This window comes from Bactrocera neohumeralis, chromosome 6 (assembly GCF_024586455.1).
Source record: "Bactrocera neohumeralis isolate Rockhampton chromosome 6, APGP_CSIRO_Bneo_wtdbg2-racon-allhic-juicebox.fasta_v2, whole genome shotgun sequence".
In the NCBI taxonomy this organism is placed as follows: domain Eukaryota; kingdom Metazoa; phylum Arthropoda; class Insecta; order Diptera; family Tephritidae; genus Bactrocera; species Bactrocera neohumeralis.
Window position 1 is genome coordinate 20,426,218 of NC_065923.1, and position 26,061 is coordinate 20,452,278.

The 26,061-nt window shown below is 36.2% G+C and overlaps 1 protein-coding gene and 1 long non-coding RNA gene across 6 annotated transcripts in view; one reads left to right on the plus strand and one right to left on the minus strand.

The window, feature by feature from the left end:
- Window positions 1-26,061, plus strand: part of LOC126762200 (protein still life, isoforms C/SIF type 2) — a 361,392-nt gene that overhangs the window by 223,988 nt on the left and 111,343 nt on the right. For all 5 annotated transcript variants that reach the window (XM_050478764.1, XM_050478760.1, XM_050478761.1 and 2 more), the window contains exon 9: window positions 11,093-11,279. In XM_050478764.1, coding sequence (XP_050334721.1) covers window positions 11,093-11,279 — 187 coding nt within the window. The remainder of the gene's footprint in view (window positions 1-11,092; window positions 11,280-26,061) is intronic.
- LOC126762209 (uncharacterized) overlaps window positions 19,892-26,061 on the minus strand; it is a 200,662-nt gene continuing 194,492 nt past the window's right edge. The window contains exon 3 of the long non-coding RNA XR_007667431.1: window positions 19,892-20,059. This is a non-coding gene — a long non-coding RNA (uncharacterized LOC126762209). The remainder of the gene's footprint in view (window positions 20,060-26,061) is intronic.

A 26,061-nucleotide genomic window follows, 5' to 3' on the forward strand; every position in this document is an offset into this window, starting at 1 on the left:
CGTTATATCAAACATATGTCCAGCGTGCAACGAATAGCCGCTTAACTCTACCTACCTCTCAGCTAGTCCTACACATCTGACACCCCTCTTCCTATGGTCCGAACCCGTCGGAACACGGTGATTTAGTTTAAAATTAGCTGAACTTGAATACATTTTCTGGGATTCCATACTCTTTTCGGTGAATAATACTTATACCCATGTACCGGTACCTCTTCTTTGTGAAAACGAAATCCCAATTTTGAAAGGGAAAGCAAAAAAGAAAATTATTGGAAGTATTGACCATTGCTTTTTACACATTCTGACCACCTTTCAGGCAACTTGTGGATATTATGCCAATAAAAATGTTCGTCTTTTGAAGCAAACCAATCAGACACCTAATTTTCGACTCCTATGTAGGAACCGAATTGCTGCGCAGCTAATACGTGTGCCCTCAACGAAAACAAATGGTAATCGGAAGGAGCCAAGTCTGGTGCATACGGCGGGTTTGATAGCAGCTCCCAGCCGAATACTTTAATCGTATCCTGAACCGATTTAGCTTTGTGCATTGTCGGATAACAAAACTACTTTGCCGTGTCTTTTGGCCCATTTTGGTCGTTTTTCGATCAATGCATGGCTCAAATTGATCATTTGTTGTCTGTAGCGATTACTATTAACAGTTTCATTATATTTGAGAAGCCCCTCTGGTCCTACCAAACACAGAGCATTGTCTCTTCACTGAATCGAATTGTTCTTGCCGTCGATGTTGATGTCTGTATCGGATTAAGCCATGATTTTCTCCATTTAGAATGCTAAAAATAAATCATTTTTTCATCATCAGTGACAACTCGATGCTAAACTGATTTTCTTTCGTGTCTTTGAAGCCAAAGTGTTTTTTTTTTCGGATCTCCATTTGTGTTTTTCGTTGAATTCATGTGGCACCCATTCTCCACACTTTTGGATCTCTCCCATAGTTTGCAAACGGTCTGAAATGTTTATTTTGTTTACTGTGCAATATTTAACATGGCTGCCATTTGCTTTTGACTCAAAGTTTCATCTTCATCCAATATTACATGCAGTTCGGCGTCTTCAAACTTTTTTTGGTGGTCTTTCACGTTCTTCACTTTTCACATCACAATCATTATCTTTGCACCGTTGAAACCATATTTTGCAGGTCGCTTCTGATAGCTCATGATCACCATATGTATCATTAAGCAATCGATGCGACTCTGCAGCGATTTTTTTCAAAAGGAAACAAAAAATTAATACTTCCCGCAAAACATCACCTTTCGGCAAAAATTGACATTTTCAACAAAATAAAAAATATGTTGATGTTTGTTCAATGACTGTAAGGTTATTGAATATGTTTGACAGATGTCAACCAAACAGAAAAAAATTAAGGCTCGTTCACAACAAATGTTCGCTACCAGCACACCTGTATCCGAACGCTGACTTTATAGCGGTAGAACATTCTGCTGATACACTTCTGCCCCAGTTTTAACCCTTTGTTCACAGAAGTGAGAAGGTGACAGGAGACTCACTACCTATACACGAAATTAAGCCAAAATTTCTTAGTTCTATCTTATATTAAAAAATGTTGCCTACATCCAGGCTCATATTAGCATAGACACATACCACATTTACTTTAAAAGCATTTTGGGTATAATAAATAATTTCAGCAATAAATATTACATTAATAAATATGAGGACACTTATTTTGGATATGATGGAGGTCACCTCATTGGAAGCATAATGTATATGCTTGTTTTATATAATTTCAATAAACAATTGCAGCAGCTGTTGTTGGTGGTGACCGCGTTGAAGCCTTGGTATAAACATTTTGACATCTTTCGAAGTTCTCATATAAATTTTGTCATTTTTCTTAATAACAGAAGAATTTCATATTCACTGAAGCAACTGCTTGCCTCTGTTAAGCCTAATTTGCCGCAAGTGCGTTGTCAGATGATCAGGCCTAACGAGGCTCTCATAAGGAGATAATCACAAATAACTCTTGGAAATGATCTGATCGATATATTCACAATGTTCAAATTCAAATAGCGGCACTTTTTCTGCGTTTCTCTTCACGCTGTTTGCATTCTCTACTTTGTAACAGAATTTATGGCTAAGCTAAATATTTATGCACCAATTCGGATGCAACAACAAACATGATGAAGTGCGATTAAGTAAAGTTGAGCGGCTGAGAATTAATTGTGTCAAACTGTGGCGTGCCTCCTATATTATATTTATATAATAACATTACTTTATTATTATACAAAGCATGAAGAAAGTGAGCCGTTTGCACTGCACTTAAGCTCATACCAAACCAAATAGTTGCCAGGCATCAGAGTTGTTTCTTTTTTATAATAAATGCGTCACTGCTTAAAACGAAGCCCATTTAGTATGTATAGTATTTTCTATTCAATTTGCGCTAGCTGCCGCTCTTCAATACACAGCTGTTTATCGGACGGCAACGTGCTGTCCGCTTTCTTTTCACTCTCTTTTGCTGTTTGCATGCCACATAGCGCTTGGTAGACTAAAAATATTAACTTCGCAAGCCTTATTGTGAATGCAACTCCACTATAAACGGGTACTGCTTTATATTGTATATATATACATATATATATATACATATAGTGTGTGTATTTGTGCTTAGCAAAAGCCTACTTCACCGTTTTCTAAAGCCAATTGCTCTTGTGGTTTTCGCTTCTGGTCTCCCCAGCCATTCCTAACAGTTTGTGCCGCTTTAGACTTGCAACGGCTGACGAAGTTGACTTAGGGAGTCGTGTGGTTGTTGTTGTTGCAACGTTCATTTTATTATTTTCTTTGCAGTTAAGAGCTTATCAAGAGGTTAAGTGCGGTAAAATTAAGTGTGGCGCCACCAACGTTTATCCATCGAGCTCGAAGTTTAATCACTTTAAGGTGAAGTGCCACGATAAGGACAAGTGATGGTGATTTAAAGAGTTTGAGTACTGGGCATTTTTTAGTGAGTGAAAGTTCGTCTGCCACTCGTGGCAAGTAGTTGCGATGTGGCAGGTAGGCAGTATATATATATTTATATATATATGTGTGTGTATGTGAGATTGGGTGTTTAACTAAAGAAGTCATTGACGCCGACGAATGCACGAGTAAGCGTGGCTACTGGCTTGTTTTGACTGCCTACCTGGTCAGTGGCTAGTACGGCATATCGGACTCTTATTGCCACAAGTGGTAACTTTAATGGCATTCCGTGATATTTAAGTGTGATTTTAGTAAATAAAAAAAGTATATTTAATGTGTATTTTACAGCAATTTCATACTTTGGAGAGTTAACGGCTTGCTTTAAGAGAGTTTAATGTCTGCCATAACTTTTTTTAAAGAAAAGACGAGAATATCTTTAGATTACTGGTGCACATACTTTGCATATTGCGTAATATCTACTAATCTTTGAATTTTCATTAAGATAGTTAGCTTGACGATTCGTTTTATTAATATTACATACAAGGCGTAGTAAACAGAAATGGCATTAGGTTCTTCTTCTTCTTAATTGGCGTAGACACCGCTTACGCGATTATAGCCGAGTTAACAACAGCGCGCCAGTCGTTTCTTCTTTTCGCTGCGTGGCGCCAATTGGATATTCCAAGCGAAGCCAGGTCCTTCTCCACTTGGTCCTTCCAACGGAGTGGAGGTCTTCCTCTTCCTCTGCTTCCCCCGGCGGATACTGCGTCGAATACTTTCAGAGCTGGAGTGTTTTCATCCATCCGGACAACATGACCTAGCCAGCGTAGCCGCTGTCTTTTAATTCGCTAAACTATGTCAATGTCGTCGTATATCTCGAACAGCTCATCGTTCCATCGAATGCGATATTCGCCGTGGCCAATGCGCAAAGGAACATAAATCCTTCGCAGAATTTTTCTCTCGAAAACTCGTGACATTAGGTTAGGTTAGATTAATCTGGTAAGCCAATAAGCCAGGCGTAGACCAGTTTTGGTCATTTGCGGTTTCAATTGCTAGATCCATGAGGAGTAGTCAGCCTTTAGAATGCCTGCGCTTGATGCGGAATTTAACAGACTCTGCGGCCTCGCTATTGATACCTCCTCCAGTATATTATACCGTAGGTACCCTAAATGCTTATAGTGTAGTCTTGCCAATGAGGAACAAGTGCACAAGAAAAGCTCCATTGTTTCCGTGGTGCCTTTCTCTAAACATATCCGGCAGTCTTTTCGATCTGTCAGCCCTATTCTGCGAACGTGTATCACCACCAGACAGTGACCAGTCATGTGCCTCCAGTCTCTTCTATCTTGTGCCAATAGGAATTTGCATACTTCCGATCTACCGTTTTTCATATGGTAAGTAACCATTTTAATGGGAAAAACTCCCTAACTATTGATTTTAACCAATATAAACTATTTATAGACAGTCATTCAGCAATAAACACCATGCTAAGTTCACCAAAAATAAATACTCTTCTGTGAAAGTTTTTATCCTCAAACACTGGTCACTTGTTACCTTCAATGGATTCGCTTTCAAAGGCTAAACTTAACAAGCTTTAATTGCCTGAGCACAAAGTACACATTTATTTTCATCAAAAAAGTTTTTACTTGATATTTAAAGCTCACAAAAACTACCAACAACTTTCAATAGTTTTTAATTGGATTTAAAGGCAGGAGTGAGTAGTGAATTTGATGTCATTAAATTGGCAACTTTGTAGTGACACACCAGAAATCGATTGGAAATTGCAAACAGGTTTTAGTTTTCCGTTTCTATGGCCTTCTTTTTTCACTTATACAAGCTTTTGAAAGCTGAAATAAGATTTCACATTTTAGTTTATTATTTAGACTTTTAGAAAAAGAAATAAATAAATTTGTAAATAAATATGTGAATAGACTATCATTTAGTGGCGTAAAATTTGCAATTCCTTCAGTAATAATAGAAAAGTGTGAAATAAAGATATTATTTAAAAATCACTAAACAGAATTTCGCAGAAAGATAAAAGTTATTTAACTTAAAATTTTGGTCAACAGATCCAATAAATATAATAGAGGAGAGCACTTTGTCTTTACACTGAAAAGATGGACATTGACAGTGCATTTAATTTGTATAAATATTGAGCACGTAGTTTTAGAGACAATAAAAAGCATAAATCAACTGTGATTTTAGCCTTAAGATAGTCTGCGGCAGACAATTTTTCAGTAGAATTCTGGCAACTGATTTCAGAGGCACATAATCAACTATTAAGCACACGAAATTTAGCTTAACTTTCTTGGTTTTGATCTTATATCAGAAAACGCTGCCTATATCTAGGCTCATATTAGCACAGACACATACCACATTTACTTTAAAGGCACTTTGGGCATAATAAATCAATTGCCAATGGTTGCTATATAATCATAATAATTTGTATGTCCCTGTTCAAAGACAAAAACAGTTTGATATAATAATAAGTATTATCTTTATAAATATCAGGCAATTTATTTTGAATATGTTTAAGGTTACTTCATTTGGAGCATATTACATACGTTTCTTTTATACAATTTTAATAATCTGATGTCATATATTTAATATCTCATGAAATGTAATACATTTCTTTTACTTTAGTATCGTATTAAGAAACGTTGCCTACATCCAGGCGCTTATTAGCGAAGTCTCACACCAAATTTGCAGAAGAAATAAATTGGAAATGCTCAGTTATTCCAAATTGACATTGTACTTAAATTTATTTATAAAATATTACATATAAATAATGTGCATATTTAGTATAATCAGCGTGGCGAGCTAAGCCGGTATAGTTATGTCCATCTCTATATGCGTATATACAAGAACTAGTCCCTCTTTTGTTGAGGTATCGTTCTGAAATTTTAGACAATTTTTTTTTTCACCAGGAAGTTGCGCATTTGTTGAACGAGCCGATATTTGACCACTATAGCATATAACTGTCATACAAACCGAGCGATCTAAATCATGCCCTTGTATGAAACACTTTTTTAATTTCCAAGATATCTTCATGAAATTTAACAAGGATTATTGACCAGCACGAGGCTACAATCTGTGAAAAAATGGTTCAAATCAGACCACTATATCATATAGCTGCCATACAAACTGAGCAATCTAAGTCATGTCTTTGTATGGAAAAGTTTTTTGTTTTCCAAGATATCGTTATGAAATTTGGCTAAAATTATTGCCCAAGACAACGCTACAATCTACGAAAAAATTGTTCAAGTCGGACCACTAAAGCATATAGCTGTCATATAAACTGAACAATAAAAATGAAGATAAATATATTTTTATAGCCCTTTAAGTTATAAAAAATGCATCTGTGCAGCGTATTATGGATTCGATGCAGCCCAAGTCAACATTATTTTATTGGTTTTACTTTTTCATTGAAAATCTGAATCATTTTACCTACGTCATATCAGCTTCACTAATAGACGATGTCATATATCTCAATATTTTTCGTCTCATTTGCAATTTTAACATAAGAGCTTGTCTGTGTACTATCTTAATATATATCCATATATATAATATGTATATACATACACACATACACGTTTTGCAAAAACATATTATAGCATATAAATATAAATGTCTACCCAATTACCACAAATGGCTTAGATAGTGACTGGTTAAGACTCAGTGACTTAGGTTTGCGCCAGCAAAGAGCAAGTGTCATACACTAGGCGACACACACACAACAGCATATGTGCACACACACAAAGTCATCAGCACAGCTATAATATGCTTACCTGGTCTGCATATGTTTATTTGTTTACCATACTGATTGCCATATTATCATGTCAGCATTTTGCATGTGTGTGTGTGTCTAGCCGGCAATCAATCATATTTAATGAGTTATGAGGAGGGTAAAGGCAAACGTCGGCTAGCGTCAACACACACACACATATACATATATATATGTACTTGCGCATATTGCTATACATACGCATGGTCAAATGATCAGCATAACCGAGGCATTCGGCAAGTGCGGAGAAATGGATAAATTATAAGATAAAAACCAAGGAAAACCCAAAAAACAGCAAATATGAAAACATATTTGTATGATGTACATATGTATGCAACTGTAATTTGCAATCATTATACAGTCATTCACACATATGCTAGTGTGTGTGTACCTAGCATGTATATAAGTGTTTTGATTGCACTGCTTGTCTTGTGAACAAAGTCAGTTCAATGACACTGTGTTTACATTTTATGGTCTTTATTATAATATACATATTTATATATACATAGGTGTACATATTCATAGTTGTACATATGTGAATATTCTTACATTTGTATGTGTGTACGCACATTATTGCAATATTACGTTTGCTTTTCTCTAGCTACAAACCAAAGTTATTTTATTTATGCAAACACATTTATACTTTCATTACTTCTTTGCTGTTATTTATATTCTGAATTAAAGCTTATTTGTTTCTATTCTCTGCTGCAGCATATAATTCAGAATGTAATATTTATTTATGCTAATGTAGAGTAATTTACCAGTGATGACTTTTGTACGGCCAAGAAAAAATACATAAAATGCCTGGTTGCTTTGAACGAGAGATAAAAATAATTCTCTTTTTCCATTGAAATCGATACTCTTTCCTCGATTCTCTCTGAAAAAAAGCTTTTTACTTCAATTTCGTAAAACTCTGTTATAGGCAATAGAAGATTCAATGTTTTTTTTACAGGAAAATTGTGTGTAACTTCGCTAATATACGCCTAGATGTAGGAAAAATTTTGTAATATAATGTTTAGCGACAGACCTAACGTTTTCAAAAATCGTTTTCCCTCCATACTTCGATGAGTTATATCCTTAATAATAACATACAAAAATCGATATCTCAAATGGTTTTTCAAAAACAGCCTTCTAAAGTGTAGCCACATTTTTCAATCAGCTCCAGCGGTTTGTACTTCAACGCGTTTTTGCTCAAAACTACATTTTTCAATTTGGTTTGAGCCATTAGGTTAGGTAAGGTTAAGAGGTCGACGCTAGCAAAGTTCTCATTTGAACAGCTTGCAGCGTCAGTCTCTTTTGATACCTAAAACTCCTACATAAGGACTGTACCGAAAAGAAAGTGCACACTTTCAATTCAATATTTCTCACGAACTAGCCGGTTGATCACATTGCGGTAAGTACCGTTAGAAAGTGTGATCAGTTCTGCTTCTATTGTTTTTTCTTTATCCGTAATTTGTTATTTCATTATCGCGATGGGTGGAATCAAAGCAAATTGTGCACAATTACTGCACTGAAAAAAGCATATCATACAGAAAGCTTAAAAAACTGTTTAAAGTCAGTGTAAATGGTGTAATATTATAATATATAAAATATATAAAAGATTATAATAAAGTTCGGTGAAACCTGTTCTCTTAAGGATTTATCAAAAAGTGGGCGAAAAAAATGCCCTAGTGATCCAAATCTTGTAGCAAATGTGTTGGCCTTAATAAACGAAAACAAATCAATGTCTGTGCGCGATTTGGCGAAAAAAGCTAAAACAAGTGCTACTATGATTCAAAGAGTGAAGCAACGGAATAACTTAAAAACTTATAAAAAACAAAAGATTCCCAAAAAAAGTCAACGACAAATAAAAATAGGGAAAACAAGACTACGGAAGTTGTACGAACGTTTGCTAAAAGATTCTGTTGAGTGTGTTATAATGGACGATGAAACATACGTAAAAATGGACTCAAGAACATTACCAGGTCCCCAATTATATACAAAACAAAAAGATGGTACTGTCGACCAGTCAGTGTCAACAATTGAAATAGAAAAATTTGGCGAGAAAATACTGGCAGGCTTTTTGCTCGTGTGGCCTTAAGACCACTCCTTTTTCACAAAGGGTACTATATCGGCCGACAATTATAAGAAGGAGTGTCTAAACCGTCGCCTAATACCATTTTATAAGAAACACATCGTGTCAACAATATTTTGGCTGGATTTAGCCACAGTGCACAATGTCAATTTTGTTAAAAAAGAGGAGAACCCTCCAAACGCTCCAGAATTTCGCCCGATAGAGAAGTATTGGGCAATTGTCAAACGGAATTTGAAAAAGGATCATCGAGTTGCCGAAAACGTCAACGAATTTAAAAAAAAACTGGCTTAAAGCAAGCCGAGCCGTTACAAAAGAAGGTGTGCAGAATTTAATGAAGGGAATTAAATGAAAAATTCGGCATAAATTAAGAGAATAATTTTTTTTACTAGTTTTACTTAAAAGTGGATAAAAACTCTTCTATTTGTTATTAAAAAAAGTTACAAGCAAAAATTAATTAAATCCATTAAGTTACAAATAAGAAATTGTGTGCAGTTTATTTTCGGTACAGTCCTTAATTGGCCATAAGACCCTCATAACTCGACTAAGTGTTTTAAGCCTCTAACAAATTTTTAAAGCAGCTAATGTCAGTAATGGCTATGTCTCATTGTTTGTCGAAGGTAAGACCGTTAGGATGTTTCAATGCCGTCTTGCAAGGACTGGACAATGAAGGAGAAAGTGCTTGAATGTCACCACCCTCATACTTGCGTTCGAAAAGAATTTTAGCGTTTCCACGCCGATGTGTGTAAGGCAAGAATGGCACCTCTTACCAGCTCAGCGGCTTTTCAGTTACCAGCGATTCCACTATGCTACCATTACACGAGTAGCAGCCACTTCTGTCTGAAAAAAACCACTGTGATCCGGTAGCCTAAAGTTAAGCTCTACAGAGACCATTGTATATAATGGTTTGTTTTCCTTCTTCTTCTCTAGAACCACCAGCTGAAACCGCTTTCAATGTTTTCACAACAGCCGATCAAAAAGACTTGTCTCAAGTGATATTAATATACTATATATAATAATATAATACGAATGTAATTTATGAGTCTGTCGAATATATTTTCCCTTTAGTATTCTACGTACTCACCTCTCCCAGCAACAGATCATTCAAAAAATCCAACTTCAAGCTGGACAGAGGTGACGTTTTTGTTTTTTATGAAATTGTCGTTCTTCCAGTTTCCGCTATAAGGTAACAGGACTTATAATTTTCCGCAGAGCCTCCTTACTAAACCGATAAGCCATCTGAACGTTTTCATGATGAATCTATCCAGAAATAACTTTATTTTAGACAAAGCACGAAATTTTTAGTCTGAACCCAGCTCTTTTAGTTTTTTATCTTTCTATAATGTTGTCTCGGACTGTATAGATTGTTTTCGATCGGCTTAGTAACCATCACGTAATTTACAATCTTGGTTTCCTTTATACAAATAGCGGTTAATTAATTAAGTTCTAACGATACTCGAAAGGTTGAGTTGTTCGTTATGAGTTAATTGAAGGAGCCCCTAGCAAATCTAAGTAAGCTCTAGAAGTCCAGAATATCTCTTTACTTTATGCAGCAATTCATCTTTGTCTCGAAACCTTTATCTTTCCCGATACCACAATTCTTTACTATAAAGAAAACATCGTAAAACTTCGGTGAAGTCATCGGAACATCTTAGGTATTGCAGGCTGGTTCTTACACTGTCAACTATACAAAATTCTCATTAGTTCATCCATATCAGAATCATTTAAGGTTTCAAAGAAGAAATTAATTTAATAATAATTTCTAAAAGGCGTTGAAAATTCACATATAAAACGAATAATGTTTAATGCGAAACGCCATTGAGATTTTATGCTGACATTATGACAATATGAAATTCCGATATCATGCCACCTGCGACAGAGGTGTTATTAGTTATCAGGTCTATTTAAATTTTCGCCAATTTTGTGAGAAACTATCTGAATTGTTTGAAAAATTAGCAGTTTTCAAAACCCATACATTAATAGTATACATTTCGGCGCATGATTTAATCGAAGTCGACACCTTGGTAAGAGCTAAATACCTGCTATCATGTGGGGATTCATTAAAAAGCAAAAATGTTTTGAAATCAATCTTAAATGTTACAGAATTTTTACCTCCCGTACTGTATGCATATATAAATATCTCGGATATACCCTATAAAAATATCTAATATTTCTTTATATCAATATAAAGTAAAAATAAAAGTGTAAATTTATTTTTTCCCCCGATTGTTAATACAAATTTATCTACCCGCTACTCATTCCAATCACATAACTAATTTTTATATTTATTTCTCTTTGCTTTCTTTTTTGCTTACTCCGCTGCCGCACAGTTGCATAATCACGAATTCGTCGAGGTCTGCATGAAGATACTCTATCAAGTGGAATTACATCGCACCACACTCGAGCAAATGTGGGGCTTCTCTGTCGAGGCGGAACTGATCGAGAATGCCGAACGGCAGGATGAACTCTGCTGCTATGTCAGCCGAGTGGAGGACAAGAGTGTTGCCATGCAGAACGGTAAGTACATTAAAATAAGAGTAATTAAAGCACAAAAAATAAAAACGAAAAATATTAAAGCACATTAAATGCGAAAAATTTAAATGAAAAGGCGCGCTTGGCGCAGTTGAGAAGATGAAATGCAAATTAAATTACTCGCAAGCGAAATTAACAATACCCAATACACACGCGTGCAGTTGAGTGGGTGTGCGTGGGTCTCGTTCAGTGTGTGTGTAGCGCGATCCCAGCGCTGCATAAGTATGTCTGTGTTCGGTAAAAATTACAGGTTTTTTTATTGTTCATTAAAGGGAAATTGAATTAATGTCATGTAGCTGTACTTGTTGTATTAGTCGGCGAAATTGCCGTAGCAGTACAGTTATTTTCGCACATGATTAAAAGTGGCAGCGTTAGCACTTACATTGATGTGTTTGCAATCACATGAATGTACGAGGGTAGTTTGAGGAGTACGTGAGTTTTTTGAAATTTTTGCCGTGAGAACTTAGCGGGATGCCTCTTCCGGTAATCAACTGCTTCTAAGTGGCTCGAAAACTAGAAAATAATTGTTCTATGCGAATCATAAATGTATGAGAAAACTGCGAAGACTTTCTAAATTTCCAGGCTGCAAATGTGGCTTATTAAAGTCAGCCAATTAACGATAACACATTTTTTTTTTTTTTTCAAATGGACTTAAGCTGAAAGCAATTAGCATTTTTCAAGTAAAAAAAATATTAGAGAACGTTGGAGAGAAGATATGATTATAATTTGACTAATTTTTCTTGGTTTTTTTTTATTTCGTATAATTTCCAGCAGAGTTATGGTGAACAACGCAAAGTGAACACCCCCAACACGTTCTGAGGGAAGCTCTGTTACCGGCTTACTCTTCAATATTTCGGCATGAAAAACTTACCCTATTTGTCAAAAGTGTGCTCAAAATGTAATGTAAGGTCCGCATAAAATTATTCAATCTAACCGCTCCCATAAACGAATTAAAGTCATGTGAATTCCATTTTCTACTCTAGCTCACTTTGGTGTATACTTTTTGGCGCAGCTTTGCCATTTCATTAGCTCAGTAGAACACCAAAGTGTACTTCTCAGATGACTTATAAAATATTGAGTTATTGAATATCAAAAAAAGAGGGAATTTATTTAGACTTCATGCTTCGAAGATGAAAAAGAACACGTACCAATCATATATGTGCTTTCTTCTAAGCTTTAATCTAAAAAAATAATTTTCGAGAAACATTAAGAAAAAATAAGGTATTTCAAAATGAGAGTTCTATTTCATTTATTCTCTTTTCCTTCTTATTTAATTTACTCTTCAACCGATTAAATGAGTAAAGCAACTGCCTTCAGTTTATCATGAAAACAAACATTCGATATTTTTTGTCCTATTTCTTCGACAACTTGCACCCAAGAGATAAACTGCTTTGTCATAACCTCAATCAGCTTAGTAGTTAAAGATTTTGAGAGTTCACGAAATGGCTGTTACCGCTGCCAAATAAAAATTCCGATCTCAGATATTTTAACTTAAGAAACAGCTTTTTGAAAAAAATTATGTACTACAAGATAATGCATTAGATTACAACTTCGCTAGATTTTTTGCTGAAATTACACTATAACACACATCTTAATTTCGAGTGTGCTTTACAGAGGTTGAATCTTACGAGTTCTACTGTGAGCCCTCAAGCTTTTAATGGTTTTTATAAAGCGGAGTGTTCGTCTTTTTTGTGAAAGCTTCTCTCATTATGCTATTGCCAACTAACCTCAATTAGGAATACTAACTTCAGCAAAGACTTACTTCAACGAAGCTTTGGTAGCCTTCTCCTCGCTCTGCCGCCATTAACAAAGAAAAAATTAATATATTATGGACCACAGGGTTTAGTCCTAGAGCTCACTGGTATTAGTTTATAAAGTCGTCCAACAAATTAAGGAAATTCTATAACATACTTGTATATTCTATGAGCTGAGCCAGTTACCTAAATGTGCCATTCAACTGGCAAACTCGTTGATGGCTAACCCAAGTAAAATTGAAAAGGTTTTCTTTACAGGGAACTTAAAATCTCGGATGTCTTTCTTTCCTCATTCGAAGATTAACGCCGTCAACCTGTTGATAAGGTCAACTACCTAGGATTTATCCCTGTTAGAAGCTTCCATGGAAGCCAAATAGCTATAGGGAAGAGTTGGGACTCTCATCAAAGTTGATGTTTGGCTCTACGATGGCGTAATCAAGACAATAATGTTTTATGGTGCATTCAACTGGTAGAAAACGAAGGAATAGACTACACTGAATGTGTCCAAAGAGCAGCTGTCATCGTGATCTGCAGAGCATTATAGACTATACAATTAATAACACTCAATGTCATTCTACTCATAGCACTCGTGGATATTGTAGGCAGTTGCATTGCTGCGAAGATTGTTCTAAGGCTCAGAGAGGATGGTTTTAAGAACCTAGGAGGGAGAGTATGCTGTAAGGAGCTCTTCGTCAAACTTGGTTTTGAGCTAATAGATTACTGTAGTGCTTTTTTTTCTGTAGTGTATATATTTTTTATAGTGCAGTGGCTGCTATTGAGGTAGCAGCAGACTCAGATTGAAGCATCTTGGCAGTCACAGTTCCAGGACATATAACTAACTTTAACCGCTTCAAGAAATTTGTGATAGGCTCAAAACACTTTGTTGATTCATCAGGGTCTTTATGATCAGTTAAATATATGGGAGTTTTTCGTAATACAAGGGATCGCTGTTCTAAGCCGGCCAAGTGAGATTCCTAATAAGATCGTCCTCTTAACCTAAATTAACATATCAATTATTACTGAGTGGCTGGAGATGATGATGATATCAAACAGTTCAAAGTAGTGGACTTTGCTTTGAGAGATTCTACCATGTCATTCTAAGCTAAAAAGAAAATCCCTCAGATTACTCGTATTGGATTATACAAGTGTAGTAAAGATAATAGTAGAACAATTTGATATTTGAAATCAATTTTTGGAGTCCACTAAGTGCCAGTGAAGCCACCGAAAAATCCACTGATGTACCCAACCACCCTCATTATGTATGCCTGTATCTCCTGCTGCCTGCCTGTTGTAGAGCAATGATTTTGGTTGCTCCTGCTTGTTTACACTGTTGCCCATCATGACTTGTCCGACATAAAAATTACGCGCTACAACAACCACAGTCGCACTAGCAGCAACAACAACTGTACAAAATTAAAAATCGGCAAATTAATTGCACGATAACAAAGTTATACGACCGACACCGCTTGATGTTGCGGCGCAGCAATTGCAACTGCCCGGCAACGACTGAGGAGAAACGAGAGAGAGAGACAGAGACAGAGAATGGCGAGGAGCAGCGTGCAACTGGACAGCCAGCCAGTCTGCCAGCCAACCGGGCGTATACGTAATTTAATTGAAAATCGTACACGCTACACTGGCATACCACGCAATATTGCGAAAAATTGGCAGCAACAACAACAACAAGTCGGCAGAGCAAGTATGAACTGGACTTGAGAACGCACAGACGCTGCGGCGACTTCACGCCTGTAAAGCGCTAATGCTGTAGGCGCTTGACAGCAGCAACAGTGATGCCGGTTGGTTGTTGTTGTTTGAGGCAGTGGGGGAAAACTACAAAATTGCGGCTGATGATATTGTGAGCGCTTCGCTGAGCGTGTACGGCTTGTCAGATTTTCTTGTGCCTTGCACATGTTGCATGCAACGCTGCGTGGTGAATTTTTTTATGTGTGTGTGTGTGTGTGTGTGTAAGGCGCAGCTGTAAGGCATCCGCTGTAAGTAGACACTGTTGGGCAACCAAAGTGGCATACTCGTGATACACTTCAGGCGCTACACACACGCTGACATGCGCCTGCTAACGGTTAAAGTAAGCTGTCAGACGTTGAACACACACACACATGCACACTTTTATTCACACAGGTGAAAGAATGTTGTAACGAGTCTCTCAGCGTCGGACTGCTGCGTTGCGCTGAGGCGCTGAGTTGCGTTGAAATGCGAAAATGAAAATGATGCAAGGCAATAATCAGATTATCACCTGCAAAATGCTGCCACTTTCAACATTTCGCCTTGCAACAGCGATGGCCTGCCAGCCAGCCACACTCTCCCCCACCCATTGCATAGCAATCAACAGCGCATTTCATTTGCGCTCCGATATCGATTGCGTTGTTTTCGGCTGCTGTCGGGATAAAAATGTTGCTTGCTTGCTGCTTGCTGCCTCCCAGCAGGCAGGTTCGGCCTCGGAATCGGCCGCAGCGCTTAAATGTGCCTTAATTGTATCGGCAACTCTGTTACGGCGCCACTGCTGCTGCAGTCATTGCCTCCGTGCTACCACTTACGTAGACACTAATACATGCATATACATACACACATACATGCATTCACACAAGCGAGTGTAGGCTGCGTTGTAGTACACGAATAACACCCAGGGACTCAAAACCAGCAAACATACACACACACATGCGCACTCCATATGCCTACCTCAGCGCCGAATACGCACTTACACACACATGGTTGCTCACGTAATTGCGTTTAACAGCATTTGCTTGCTACGGCCCTTCGCTCAGTCGACCGGCACAAAAGTATTTAGGCATAATACGATTGCTGCTCAACGCCCCTGCCCCACACTTCGCGCACAAAATTTCGTTCTCTCTTTGCGTGTGTGCGTGTGCGTGTTTCGTACTGACAGCCTACTTGTTAATTGACAGTGTGATGTGCGATAAGGAAGAAAAAAGAAGAAAATTTAAGCAAGAAAAAATTGCGCGCAATAAATAACAACGCGATAAAGTTTTTAATTTAATTTCACATCGACGGAAAATGCAATTTACGCATTTCACCTGCAAAAGTCGCGGGCGCTTATCGAAAATGCGAATTTCATAAATTTTGTGATTTTTCTGTGAAATTATCGGCGCGCGCCAAAAGGGCAAAGTGATTTGGTTATGGAAAAAAATAAAAATAAAATTCCATATCAGCAGGATCTAGTTGAAGTTCATCCATTAAACTTGCAAGTCAGGAAAATCGCGTTTTTGTCATTTTTATTGATTTATTTATTATTGATTATTTTTTGGTTGTGAAGAAACATTTTAGAGCAGAGTAAAAAAATTTTGAAAACATAAAAAACTCAGAGAAGATGTAGACCATCAGAAATGATATATAAAACTATCCAACAGTAAGGGAAAAAATTTTACAGCGATCTCAGGTCGAGAAAAGCAAGTGTAAGTCGTGGTTGAGTTATTAGGGTTTTATAATGATTTACCGCGAATTCCAGCAAAACAGCAACTCCTATAGAAAAAAAGTTATATGACAAATTTGTAAGTTATGAAAAGGTCTATAACTTTCTTATATAGACTTATTTCACATAACCTCAAAATTTATGTGAAAAACTCAAATAACCATGGTTTTGAATTTTTTATTTATATCTTGTAGGAAAAATGTCCTTAACACAATGTATTTTTGAATTAAAATATTTATTTTTTCTCCTTACACTCAGCTAATATCGAAAAATTCTTAATTTTCCATCAAAAAAGCTCAAGTCAAGTCTAAATATCAAATCTTTTTAAAAATTCGGTTGGTTTTATGTTCATGGGAGTGCATTCTCTCTGACGACATAAAACATATACATACATATAAATTAGTATGATAATTTTTCTCAAAGTATGCAAACAAAAACCCTGCAAAATGACTCAAAACTGCTTCTTTTACAGCTGCTACTAGAAAAAGGAAGGAAAATTAAGCAAGAATAGTTAGATGAAATAACACAGCAGCCTTTAATCGTTTCTCAGCTGCAAATATTACAGGAAGTCCTAACAATCTAGAAACTTGACCTGTCTTGCTGATGCCCGGGAGTAGTATATAGTAGTATGTCATATTTCTAAACAAATTTCAACTTATTTTTTTTTATATTTACAATAAACTTTAGTGGACCAAATATGTAACATTTTGATCGATCACTTTTCGCCATTTTTCCTGTAGAGAAATTATTCCAACAGTGTAAAACTTTTCTGGTTTCTCGGCAAAAAACTGCGACAAGTAATTTTCACAGGCTTCTCTTGAAGCCAACTTTACTCCATTAAAGGAGTTCTGCGTTGACCGAAACAAATGGTTGTCCAATGGTGCAAGATCAGGGCTATATGGTGGACGCATCAAAACTTCCAGCCAAGCTCTCCCAGCTTTTGCCGAGTCATCAAAGATATGTGTGGTCTAGCGTTGTCCTGATGGAAGACGAAGCCCTTTCTGTTTATCAGTTCCAGCAGTTTTTTTTTCAATTTCTTGCTTCAATCTCATCAATTGTTGATAGTAAAATGTAGAATTAAACGTTCGGTCAGGATGGAACAGTTCATAGTGATGATTTCTTTCCAATGCCACCAAACACTTAGGATAACCTTTCAAGGCGTCAAACCTGGCTTTGCGACTATTTCTTGAGCATCACCACGCTTGAAACCAGGTTATTTTTCGCACATTATTGTTGCACTTGATCCACTTTCGTCTCCTGTTACCATTCACTTTAGAAATGGTTCGATTTCATTTCGCTTCAGCAATGAATCGCAGATGTTAATCCGGTCCATTAAATTTTGAACAGACAATTCATGTGGTACCCAAACATCGAGCATTCAAAATCGTTTGTTGATGAATGTTAAGTTGTTTGTGATGGCATGGCTGCTTATGTGACCGTCCTGGTCAATCTTTTCCATAATTTCAGAAATACAATACATCTTTTGTATTGTGATGTAACAGTGATTCGCAGATGGCAACTCGTTCCAAGTGTCTTTTTATTCTTGCGTTAACTGGTGTGGCACCCATTTTTAAGCTTCTTATTGCATCCTATTTTTTTTTTTTTTTGAGTGATTCCAAATGGGTTCTAATGTTATGTTTAGCTTCTGAACTGGAAAGCTCTCTTGAAACAGAGCTTAGAAACCGTTCAGGTATTCCAGAGTGTGATGCATATTTGATTACCGCAACAACGCATTTGAGTGACTGTTACAGTATGGGGACCATAACTATTCTCATTTTCACCCTTATCAAAGAAAAACTGTAAAATACGGCGTATTTGCTCTTTGCTAGAGTCCATTTTTGAAGCGCGCACAAACAATACTGAGTCAAGCAATGGCGAAACTGTCAAGGAAGTTTTTTTAGTACAAAATCTTGTCTTCTTAATACCATACAGCGTAATCCGATTGCGTTTATACAACGCGAGATACAAATTACTAAAACCATCTACTCGAAAAATAAAACTTATTATTATTGTTAGATCTTATATACATCCTTTCTCCTTGTCTTCTGTGTGTTACATACGAATATCCGGCAACTAGTGCATTCAACTAAAGACTAGTTCCCTAAAAAACTCACCAAAGATTCATTAATTAACTTCAAAGGCCTCAAAGTGACGCGTACAGCAGCAAAAATTATAAACAAATCACATTTTCTTTGCCATTTTTTAAATTTCCTCCTGTTTTCGACGCTATATGTATAGATAGATCTTATTCTTTTTTATGTAGAAAAATATGTATGCATGTACATAAGTACATAAGGCGAATCCTTGTGAGAAGGTGATTTGATATTGCTGACGCTGAAACTTTTCTAATTAATTTGTCATCTTTAATGATGTCTTCAGCTGACACGTTGTTGCAAGCAGATTCCCTGCGACATTCGCTGCATTCCAACACTGCACCGTAAAACATGCGATGGCAGCAACGACAGCAAGCAACAACTGATGTAAGCAGCATAAATATTCAGATAATGAGCGAGTGCCAATGAGTGTTGCAAGCGTTGCACGTATCACTTTAGCGTGTTTAACGCTTGTCTGTTGTTGGCACTTCACCCTTTCACTATTTTCGCATAATTCCGCTAATCCCTTAACATTCTGCGCGACAAAAAATTACGCTCCACACTGACACGGTTAATATTACTGAGCTTCTTGTTGTCATATTCAATTTTGCTGGCTTTTTTTACAAATCGCAAAAGTTTTACTACAGAAAGGTAATTTTTCTTCGTTTGCATTCCCCCAATAGTATTCTTTATCAACTTTGTAGCAAATTTTTAAAGTCTCAAATTAATTAGCTGACATATAAGATTTTATATAATTAGTTGCAGCAATTTTGATTACTTTGGAGATATTAGTTTTATGCGGTATGTATATGGTAATTGGGTAGTAGGTAGTTAGGCTTCAGGTGAGTTCTCTGGAAATTATACAACATTACTCTCAAAATCTCTCAGAGCATTGAGAACAACTATTTAGCTTCATTTAAGATGTAAGAACAATCTAGAGCTCTCAAAAAAAAGCTAACTATGGCAATTTGTTCTGGAAGAAGCAAAAAGAAATAGATTTCATCTTTTTCAGACTTTAATAAATACAATATATATTTTCATTTACAAAAGTACATGTATTGTGAAATTTTTGTATCAAATGGCAGCTACTCAGCCAAACTTCGGATAAACTTTAACAAAAAAGTATATCAGGGTGACTCAGATTCCAGGAAATCTGCCAGTAAAATCTGTACGTTGCAAGTTGCAAGATACTCGCAAAATGGCTGACTTTTAAAACAGATTTCTTTATCTTAGTTTACTCTAGAAGGTATATTGTCTACGAAGGTATAGGGAATGCGTTCCAATGTCTAAGACTACTAAGATCACCATCGTTGCCTGTTTTAAAAACTAAGGTTTAGAGAACAGTTATGAAAATAATAGATATTATCCACAACTTGCTCATTGATTGCCCGCTCATTGACCGACCAGCTGTTTTGCACTCCCTTCCCCTGTGATCGAAACTATCGAAACTATTGAAGAAAGTATGAATGAGGTTATCTGGAATAAATTGGATATAAAATAAGTAAAAAAATATACGAGAAAACATAACAGCATTAACTATGTTCTCAGAGCATAAGATACATCAATACAAAAATATTAAAACAAAAAATACAAAAGCTTTAGTTTAAGGAAGCAATTTAACTATTTGAATAGGGTTGCCACCTTTATCATGTTTTAAATAAATATTAAATTATAAAAATATGCAATACTTCAATAAAGTGGTATAACACCGACAGTTTTGTAAAAAACATGGCTTTGTGACATTGCCACCCGATTTGAAAAAAATATATATTTAATAAAAAAGTTATGTTTTCTTTTTACTGATAAAAGAAGTGAACAATAAAACACGATTTTTTTTTACAAGAATATGCCGCTTTGACGTTGCCACACAATTTGAAAAGAATTTATTAAAACATATTGAACAGAAATTTTGTTTTCTGTCTTTTCATATAAAAAAATGTTTAAGGCAAAGTATTTAAAAACGATATTAATGTGTGAGGTTGCCACCCGCTTTCAAAAATTGCAATACTTTGAATAAAAAAGTTCTGTTTTCTTTCTACTCATACAAAGAGTGTGCAATGTATGACAAAGTTCTTACAAAAATGCGTCGTTTGGGCGTTGCCACCCGTTTTGAAAAAAGAGCGTATTATATTAGTAATTTTCTTTTTCGTTTTATGCTTATAAAAAGAGAACTATATATGTATGTATGTATGTAGGACAATGGTTTTACCAAAATATGCCAGTTTGACGTTGCCACCTAATTTAAAAAAAATTATTACATCATTTCGAGCATAAATATTTTTCTTTTTCTTTCTCTTCATATAAAAAAGAACTGTTTAAGCAAAAGTATTTACAAACGATATTACTTTGTGAAGTTGCCACCCGATTTGAAAAAAAAAATTGCAGTATGTTGCATAAAAATCTTCTCTTTTTTTCTACTCATAGAAAGAGTGACAATGGAAGAAAAAGTTTTTACAGAAATATGCCGTTTAGACGTTGCCACCCTTTTTGAAAAAATAATAATGCATATTCATAATTTTCTTATTTTTCTATTCTTATGAAAAGAGAACTATATGCGACAATTTTTTAATAAAAATATACCGTTTTGACGTTGCCACCCAATTCGAAAATAAATTATTACAACATTTTGTATACAAATATTTTCTTTTCTTTCGCCGCATATTAGAAAAAAGAACTGTTTAATGCAAAGTACTTACAAACGATATTACTTTGTGAGGTTGCCACCCTGACAGAACAAGTTGTGGTTTCTTTCCTGGAATTTACTTATATTTCATATTTTATTTCATTAATAAATAATGTATAATATATACATACAATGATTTTTTAAGAGCTTGATAACTTTTTTTTATAAAAAAACGCATAAAATTTGCAAAATCTCAACGGTTCTTTATTTGAAACGTTAGACATGACATTTACTTTTTGAAGATAATTTCATTTAAATGTTCTGCGTCTGTGGGCAACTTTTTATATTTCTTCGGAAATGCTGTCTTCCAAAGCTGGAATAGTTGCTGGCTTATTTCTGTAGCCTTTAGACTTGGCGTAGCCCCACAAAAAATAGTCTAAAGGCGTTAAATCGCATGATGGCCAACTTACGGGTCCATTTCTTGAGATGAATTGTTCTCCGAAGTTTTCCCTCAAAATGGCCATAGAATAGCGAGCTGTGTGGCATGTAGCGCCATCTTGTTGAAACCACATGAGTCAACATTTAAATGAAATTATCCTCAAAAAGTAAATGTCATGAACCAATCTAACGTTTCAAATAAAGAACCGATGAGATTTTGCAAATTTTATGCGTTTTTTTTTAAAAAAAAGTTATCAAGCTCTTAAAAAATCACCCGATAAATGTTCAGCAATCGATTTGATCCGTCCACCTGCCCGTCTCTCTGTGTATATACGCAAGCCATTCAATTTCTGAACAATCCACTTGAAATTTTGCACATGTTCTTTTCCCTCCAAGCAGCTGCTGATTTGTCGGAACAATCGATATCGGACTACTATAGCATATAGCTGTCATACAAACTGAACGATCGGTGTCAAACACTTGTATGAAAAACTTTTTCTTTTAGTGAGACATCTTCACGCAGCTTAGCATAGATAATTATCTAAAGCAATTCAATCTCATCGATCAACATTAAGATAAAGAACTTCTTATATCCTTTTCAGCCATAATAAGAGAACTTGTAACAGAGAAAATTATAGACTTGTTGCAATCGAAGTTAACGTTTTTTGTTTCTTCTTGTAATTTTTGCTCTTCCAGTTATTGTCAACCAGTTTTTTTGCAATTCACTTCCACTTAAATTTTATCTATGCCCCTTAAGGTTGTCATACAGCATTTATATATAACATATAATAATTCGAACACACATATCTTTTATATTATTTTTAAATTCAAGTCAGTTTTTAATTAAAATTGCAATCAAACTAACTTTATGCAAAGCAGAGCTTTCAAAATCAGCCGAAATTCGTAAGACACACTCAAATAATACAGAAACCAATTGCAATTGCTATTTAAATAAATATTTTGATTTTCAATAAACTTAGGGGGAAATGCAGAAAACTACTTTAAATATATTTAAATATTATTGCACTTGCAACTCTCTTGCTTTGGGCCATATTTCCATGTGATTGCTGTTAGTCATAGGCAAAGCGTTTAAACTGTATGCAAATGCAACACTGATCTTGCAATAACAGATGCTAAATAAACACGAACACACTGACAAACACACACACAGCAGCGTGCTTAAGAATTCATAGCCGTGCAGATAACGGCTGAGGCATGACTTTAGAAGTTGCAAATTTGCAAGTTTATGTGTCAATGTGTCAGTGCGGCCTAGTTTGCCTTGCCTTGCCTTGCCTTGTGTGCAACAATGTATCAATTTTTTAAGCCCACGGACAATAGACGCAAGATACAAGCAATTGTCATCAAGAGTACAACAATAATAACAACAACAACGGACAGGGTTATGTGCAACGTATTGGTATGTAATTGCAATGGGTACCGCAGTGCGTATACGCAATCTCGAGCAATAATCACCTTGCCAACACGCAAGCACATATTTTAGAGCACCAACTCATAGATATACATATATACAAACAAACCACATTACACAACTGTGGCCTGGTTGCCTCTCGGGCGCTGACATTTGTGTGTGTGTGTGTGTGTGTGTGTGTGTGGCTGGCCTTTTGCCAAAGGTATACCATGCTTCACTCCCCAGCTGCAATTGCATCATCTTGCATCACATCACAACGTGTCACTTAACATGCAACATACGTTGTTGTCAACAACTCGACACGCACTCCAGCAAACCAACAACACATACACACACACACACGCTGGCTGGCAGGCACGCATGCTGCGGCAACGGCGTTGCTTTGCATGTCGGAGTGGCCCTTCGGTAAACAGACAAACAAGTGAAACGTGTAGAAACGCAAATACTCGGTTGTCGTCGTTGCTCAGGCGAGCCAAGGTTGTGTGTTGCCGCGACAACCAACGCCAGTTAGCCGCCGCTGCAGCCGTTGTACCGTTAGCTGTGGCAAGTATGCGTCGTCGTGTGCGCTTTGATATAACCTCTGCTATTTTAGTATTCGTTTCGCTTTCAATGCACACACACAACGCACACACTCACAAATACCAAGTGAAACGCTCGCACTCACACACACACACATGCAAATACAAATGAATGAAATTCCAGCCGAGTTGTTGGGTTTGTTTGCTTTTTGAGCGAGATCTGATGCGTGCATTGAGTTTTTATGCAACACTGCTCGCTCCACACACACACGCGCGCATACATACACTCAAAAGCGCCTCTGATTTTTCATGCATACCGCTTACTGTTATGTTTTTCTCTCGTTTTTCTCGTTTAATTTCCCAATAGTTCACTAACAATTGGTTTTTTGCCTTTCCCGTTACGGCAATTTATTGTCATTCGTTTGACTTGCTTTACGCTCCCTACAACCCTGCCCCCTCTCTGCTCTCCCGCTCTCTTCGCTTTTTCGTGCTTTCTCGCAAACAAGTCTCGTTTACAGGCAGATTTGCTTTCTATTTGCATTCAGTTTGGCTTTTTCGTCTGCCGGTTTTTTGCTGACTTCACTTGATTACTATTGTGACATGGCATTCCACTGATATATGCCAATTCGATATGGAATTTATTCAGCGCAACATGCACTTACCGTTACATAAGCACACGTTTATTGAAGATCATTGGGTTTGCAATGATATTGACTATTGACTTCGTTCGTGTAAAAAGTAATTATTTTACAGCAAAAAATATATAAATTACAAAAAACTAGAAAACAAGTTAACTTCGGTTATGTCGAGGCAATAATTTCCTTCACAGGTGCCATCTTTATATCATAAAGGGCATAAAAAGTTCTAAATCTCGATTTCGGTCGCTGTATGGCACAATATGCTATAGTGATCTGATCAGAATAATTTCTTTTTAAATTGTACCGTTTGTTCGGACAATAATCCTTGCAAAATTTTGGGAAGATTATCGTTAAATGAAAAACCTTGCCATAAAAGAACTTGAGTTTGGTCAGGCAGTTTTTATGGCAAATACATATATGCTAAAGTGATCCGAACAAAATAATTTCTTCGAGGATTGCATTATTGTCTTACTTCATTGTTTATTCACTCGAAATTTCGTTTCGAAATTTCACGAATATGTCTCATCAAGTAAAGAAATTGCCCATCTAAGAACTTAATTTTGACTAAACAATGGGTTGTCTGCTATATGCTGTAGTGTTCCGATATCAGCAGATTCTTAGGGAGAAAGGGCGATACAAAGTTCTGAACATAACACCATTCAAATATCCTCCATGACTTCTTTTGTTGGAACGAATTCGATGAACTCAATTTACGTGTACTTTTTCCACGAAATCAAGTCGTAGGTCATGAGCAACACGTTCACTATTGACTTCTAAAGCTTGAAGTGAATCGGTTTCATTGCTAAAGACCAATTACACATAACCCCGTTCTGTTGGAACCAGATGTTGTCAATATCAATTTCTTTCAATTGCGGCCATAAAACGTTGGTTGTCTTCAATCTATATTGCTCTCCATTGACAATAACGATATTACCAGCTTGATTTCGAAAGAAGTACAGACCGATGATTCCACAAGACCTAAAACCATACCAAACTGTCAATTTAGGTGAATATAAATTTGTTCATGAATAATTGTGTTTTTGAGTGAGAACAATTTTATATGGATGCAAGCCGAAATTCTCTCTCAAAATTCACCTGGATATGGTTTGTAACTGTCGCAATTCCTGAGAACGTCTTAGAATCGACAAATTGCGATCTTCCGCAACAGTTGCCTGAACGCCAGCAATATTTTCATTACTTCGAGCGGTTCTTTGTCTTATTGGCACTTAAATATTATTTATGTAAAGAAAATGTACGCTCGAAATATTCAACAATTCGACGAATAGCGATCTCAGGTGGACGATTATTTCGACCACAAAATGCCAAAGCGTGCGAAAAGTTGCAATTGGAGAGTAAATATTTCTATTCGGTATATAAGGTTAAGGAGCAGTCCCGAAGCCGAATCAATGGTGGTCATTGAAGCTTCTCACAAATCAAATTATACATTTCTTAGGAACGGAGGTTTCAGTATTTGTTGCTTGGCAGCTTGTAAACGAAGAACATTTTCGAACATTTTAAATGAGACCTGTCATACAGATGGGTCACTATTTATTACTACATATTGTAAAATGAAAGAACCTATTTGAATTACTTGTGGCGTGATATGAAAAGTAGACGTGGTCCAAGTCCGATTTTGCACATGATAAGTTTTAAAGTGATTAATATAACATTGTGTAAGACATACGGTTCAAAAGGGTATGGATGATTAGTAAGTTTGTTTTCACCAAAAACATGCAAAGTTTTTCACCCAAAAAGTCATTACCTACCATATATGCTAAAGTAACTTCAAACTCTTTTTGGTTTCAGAAATGTAGTCAGAACTCCTCTCCTAT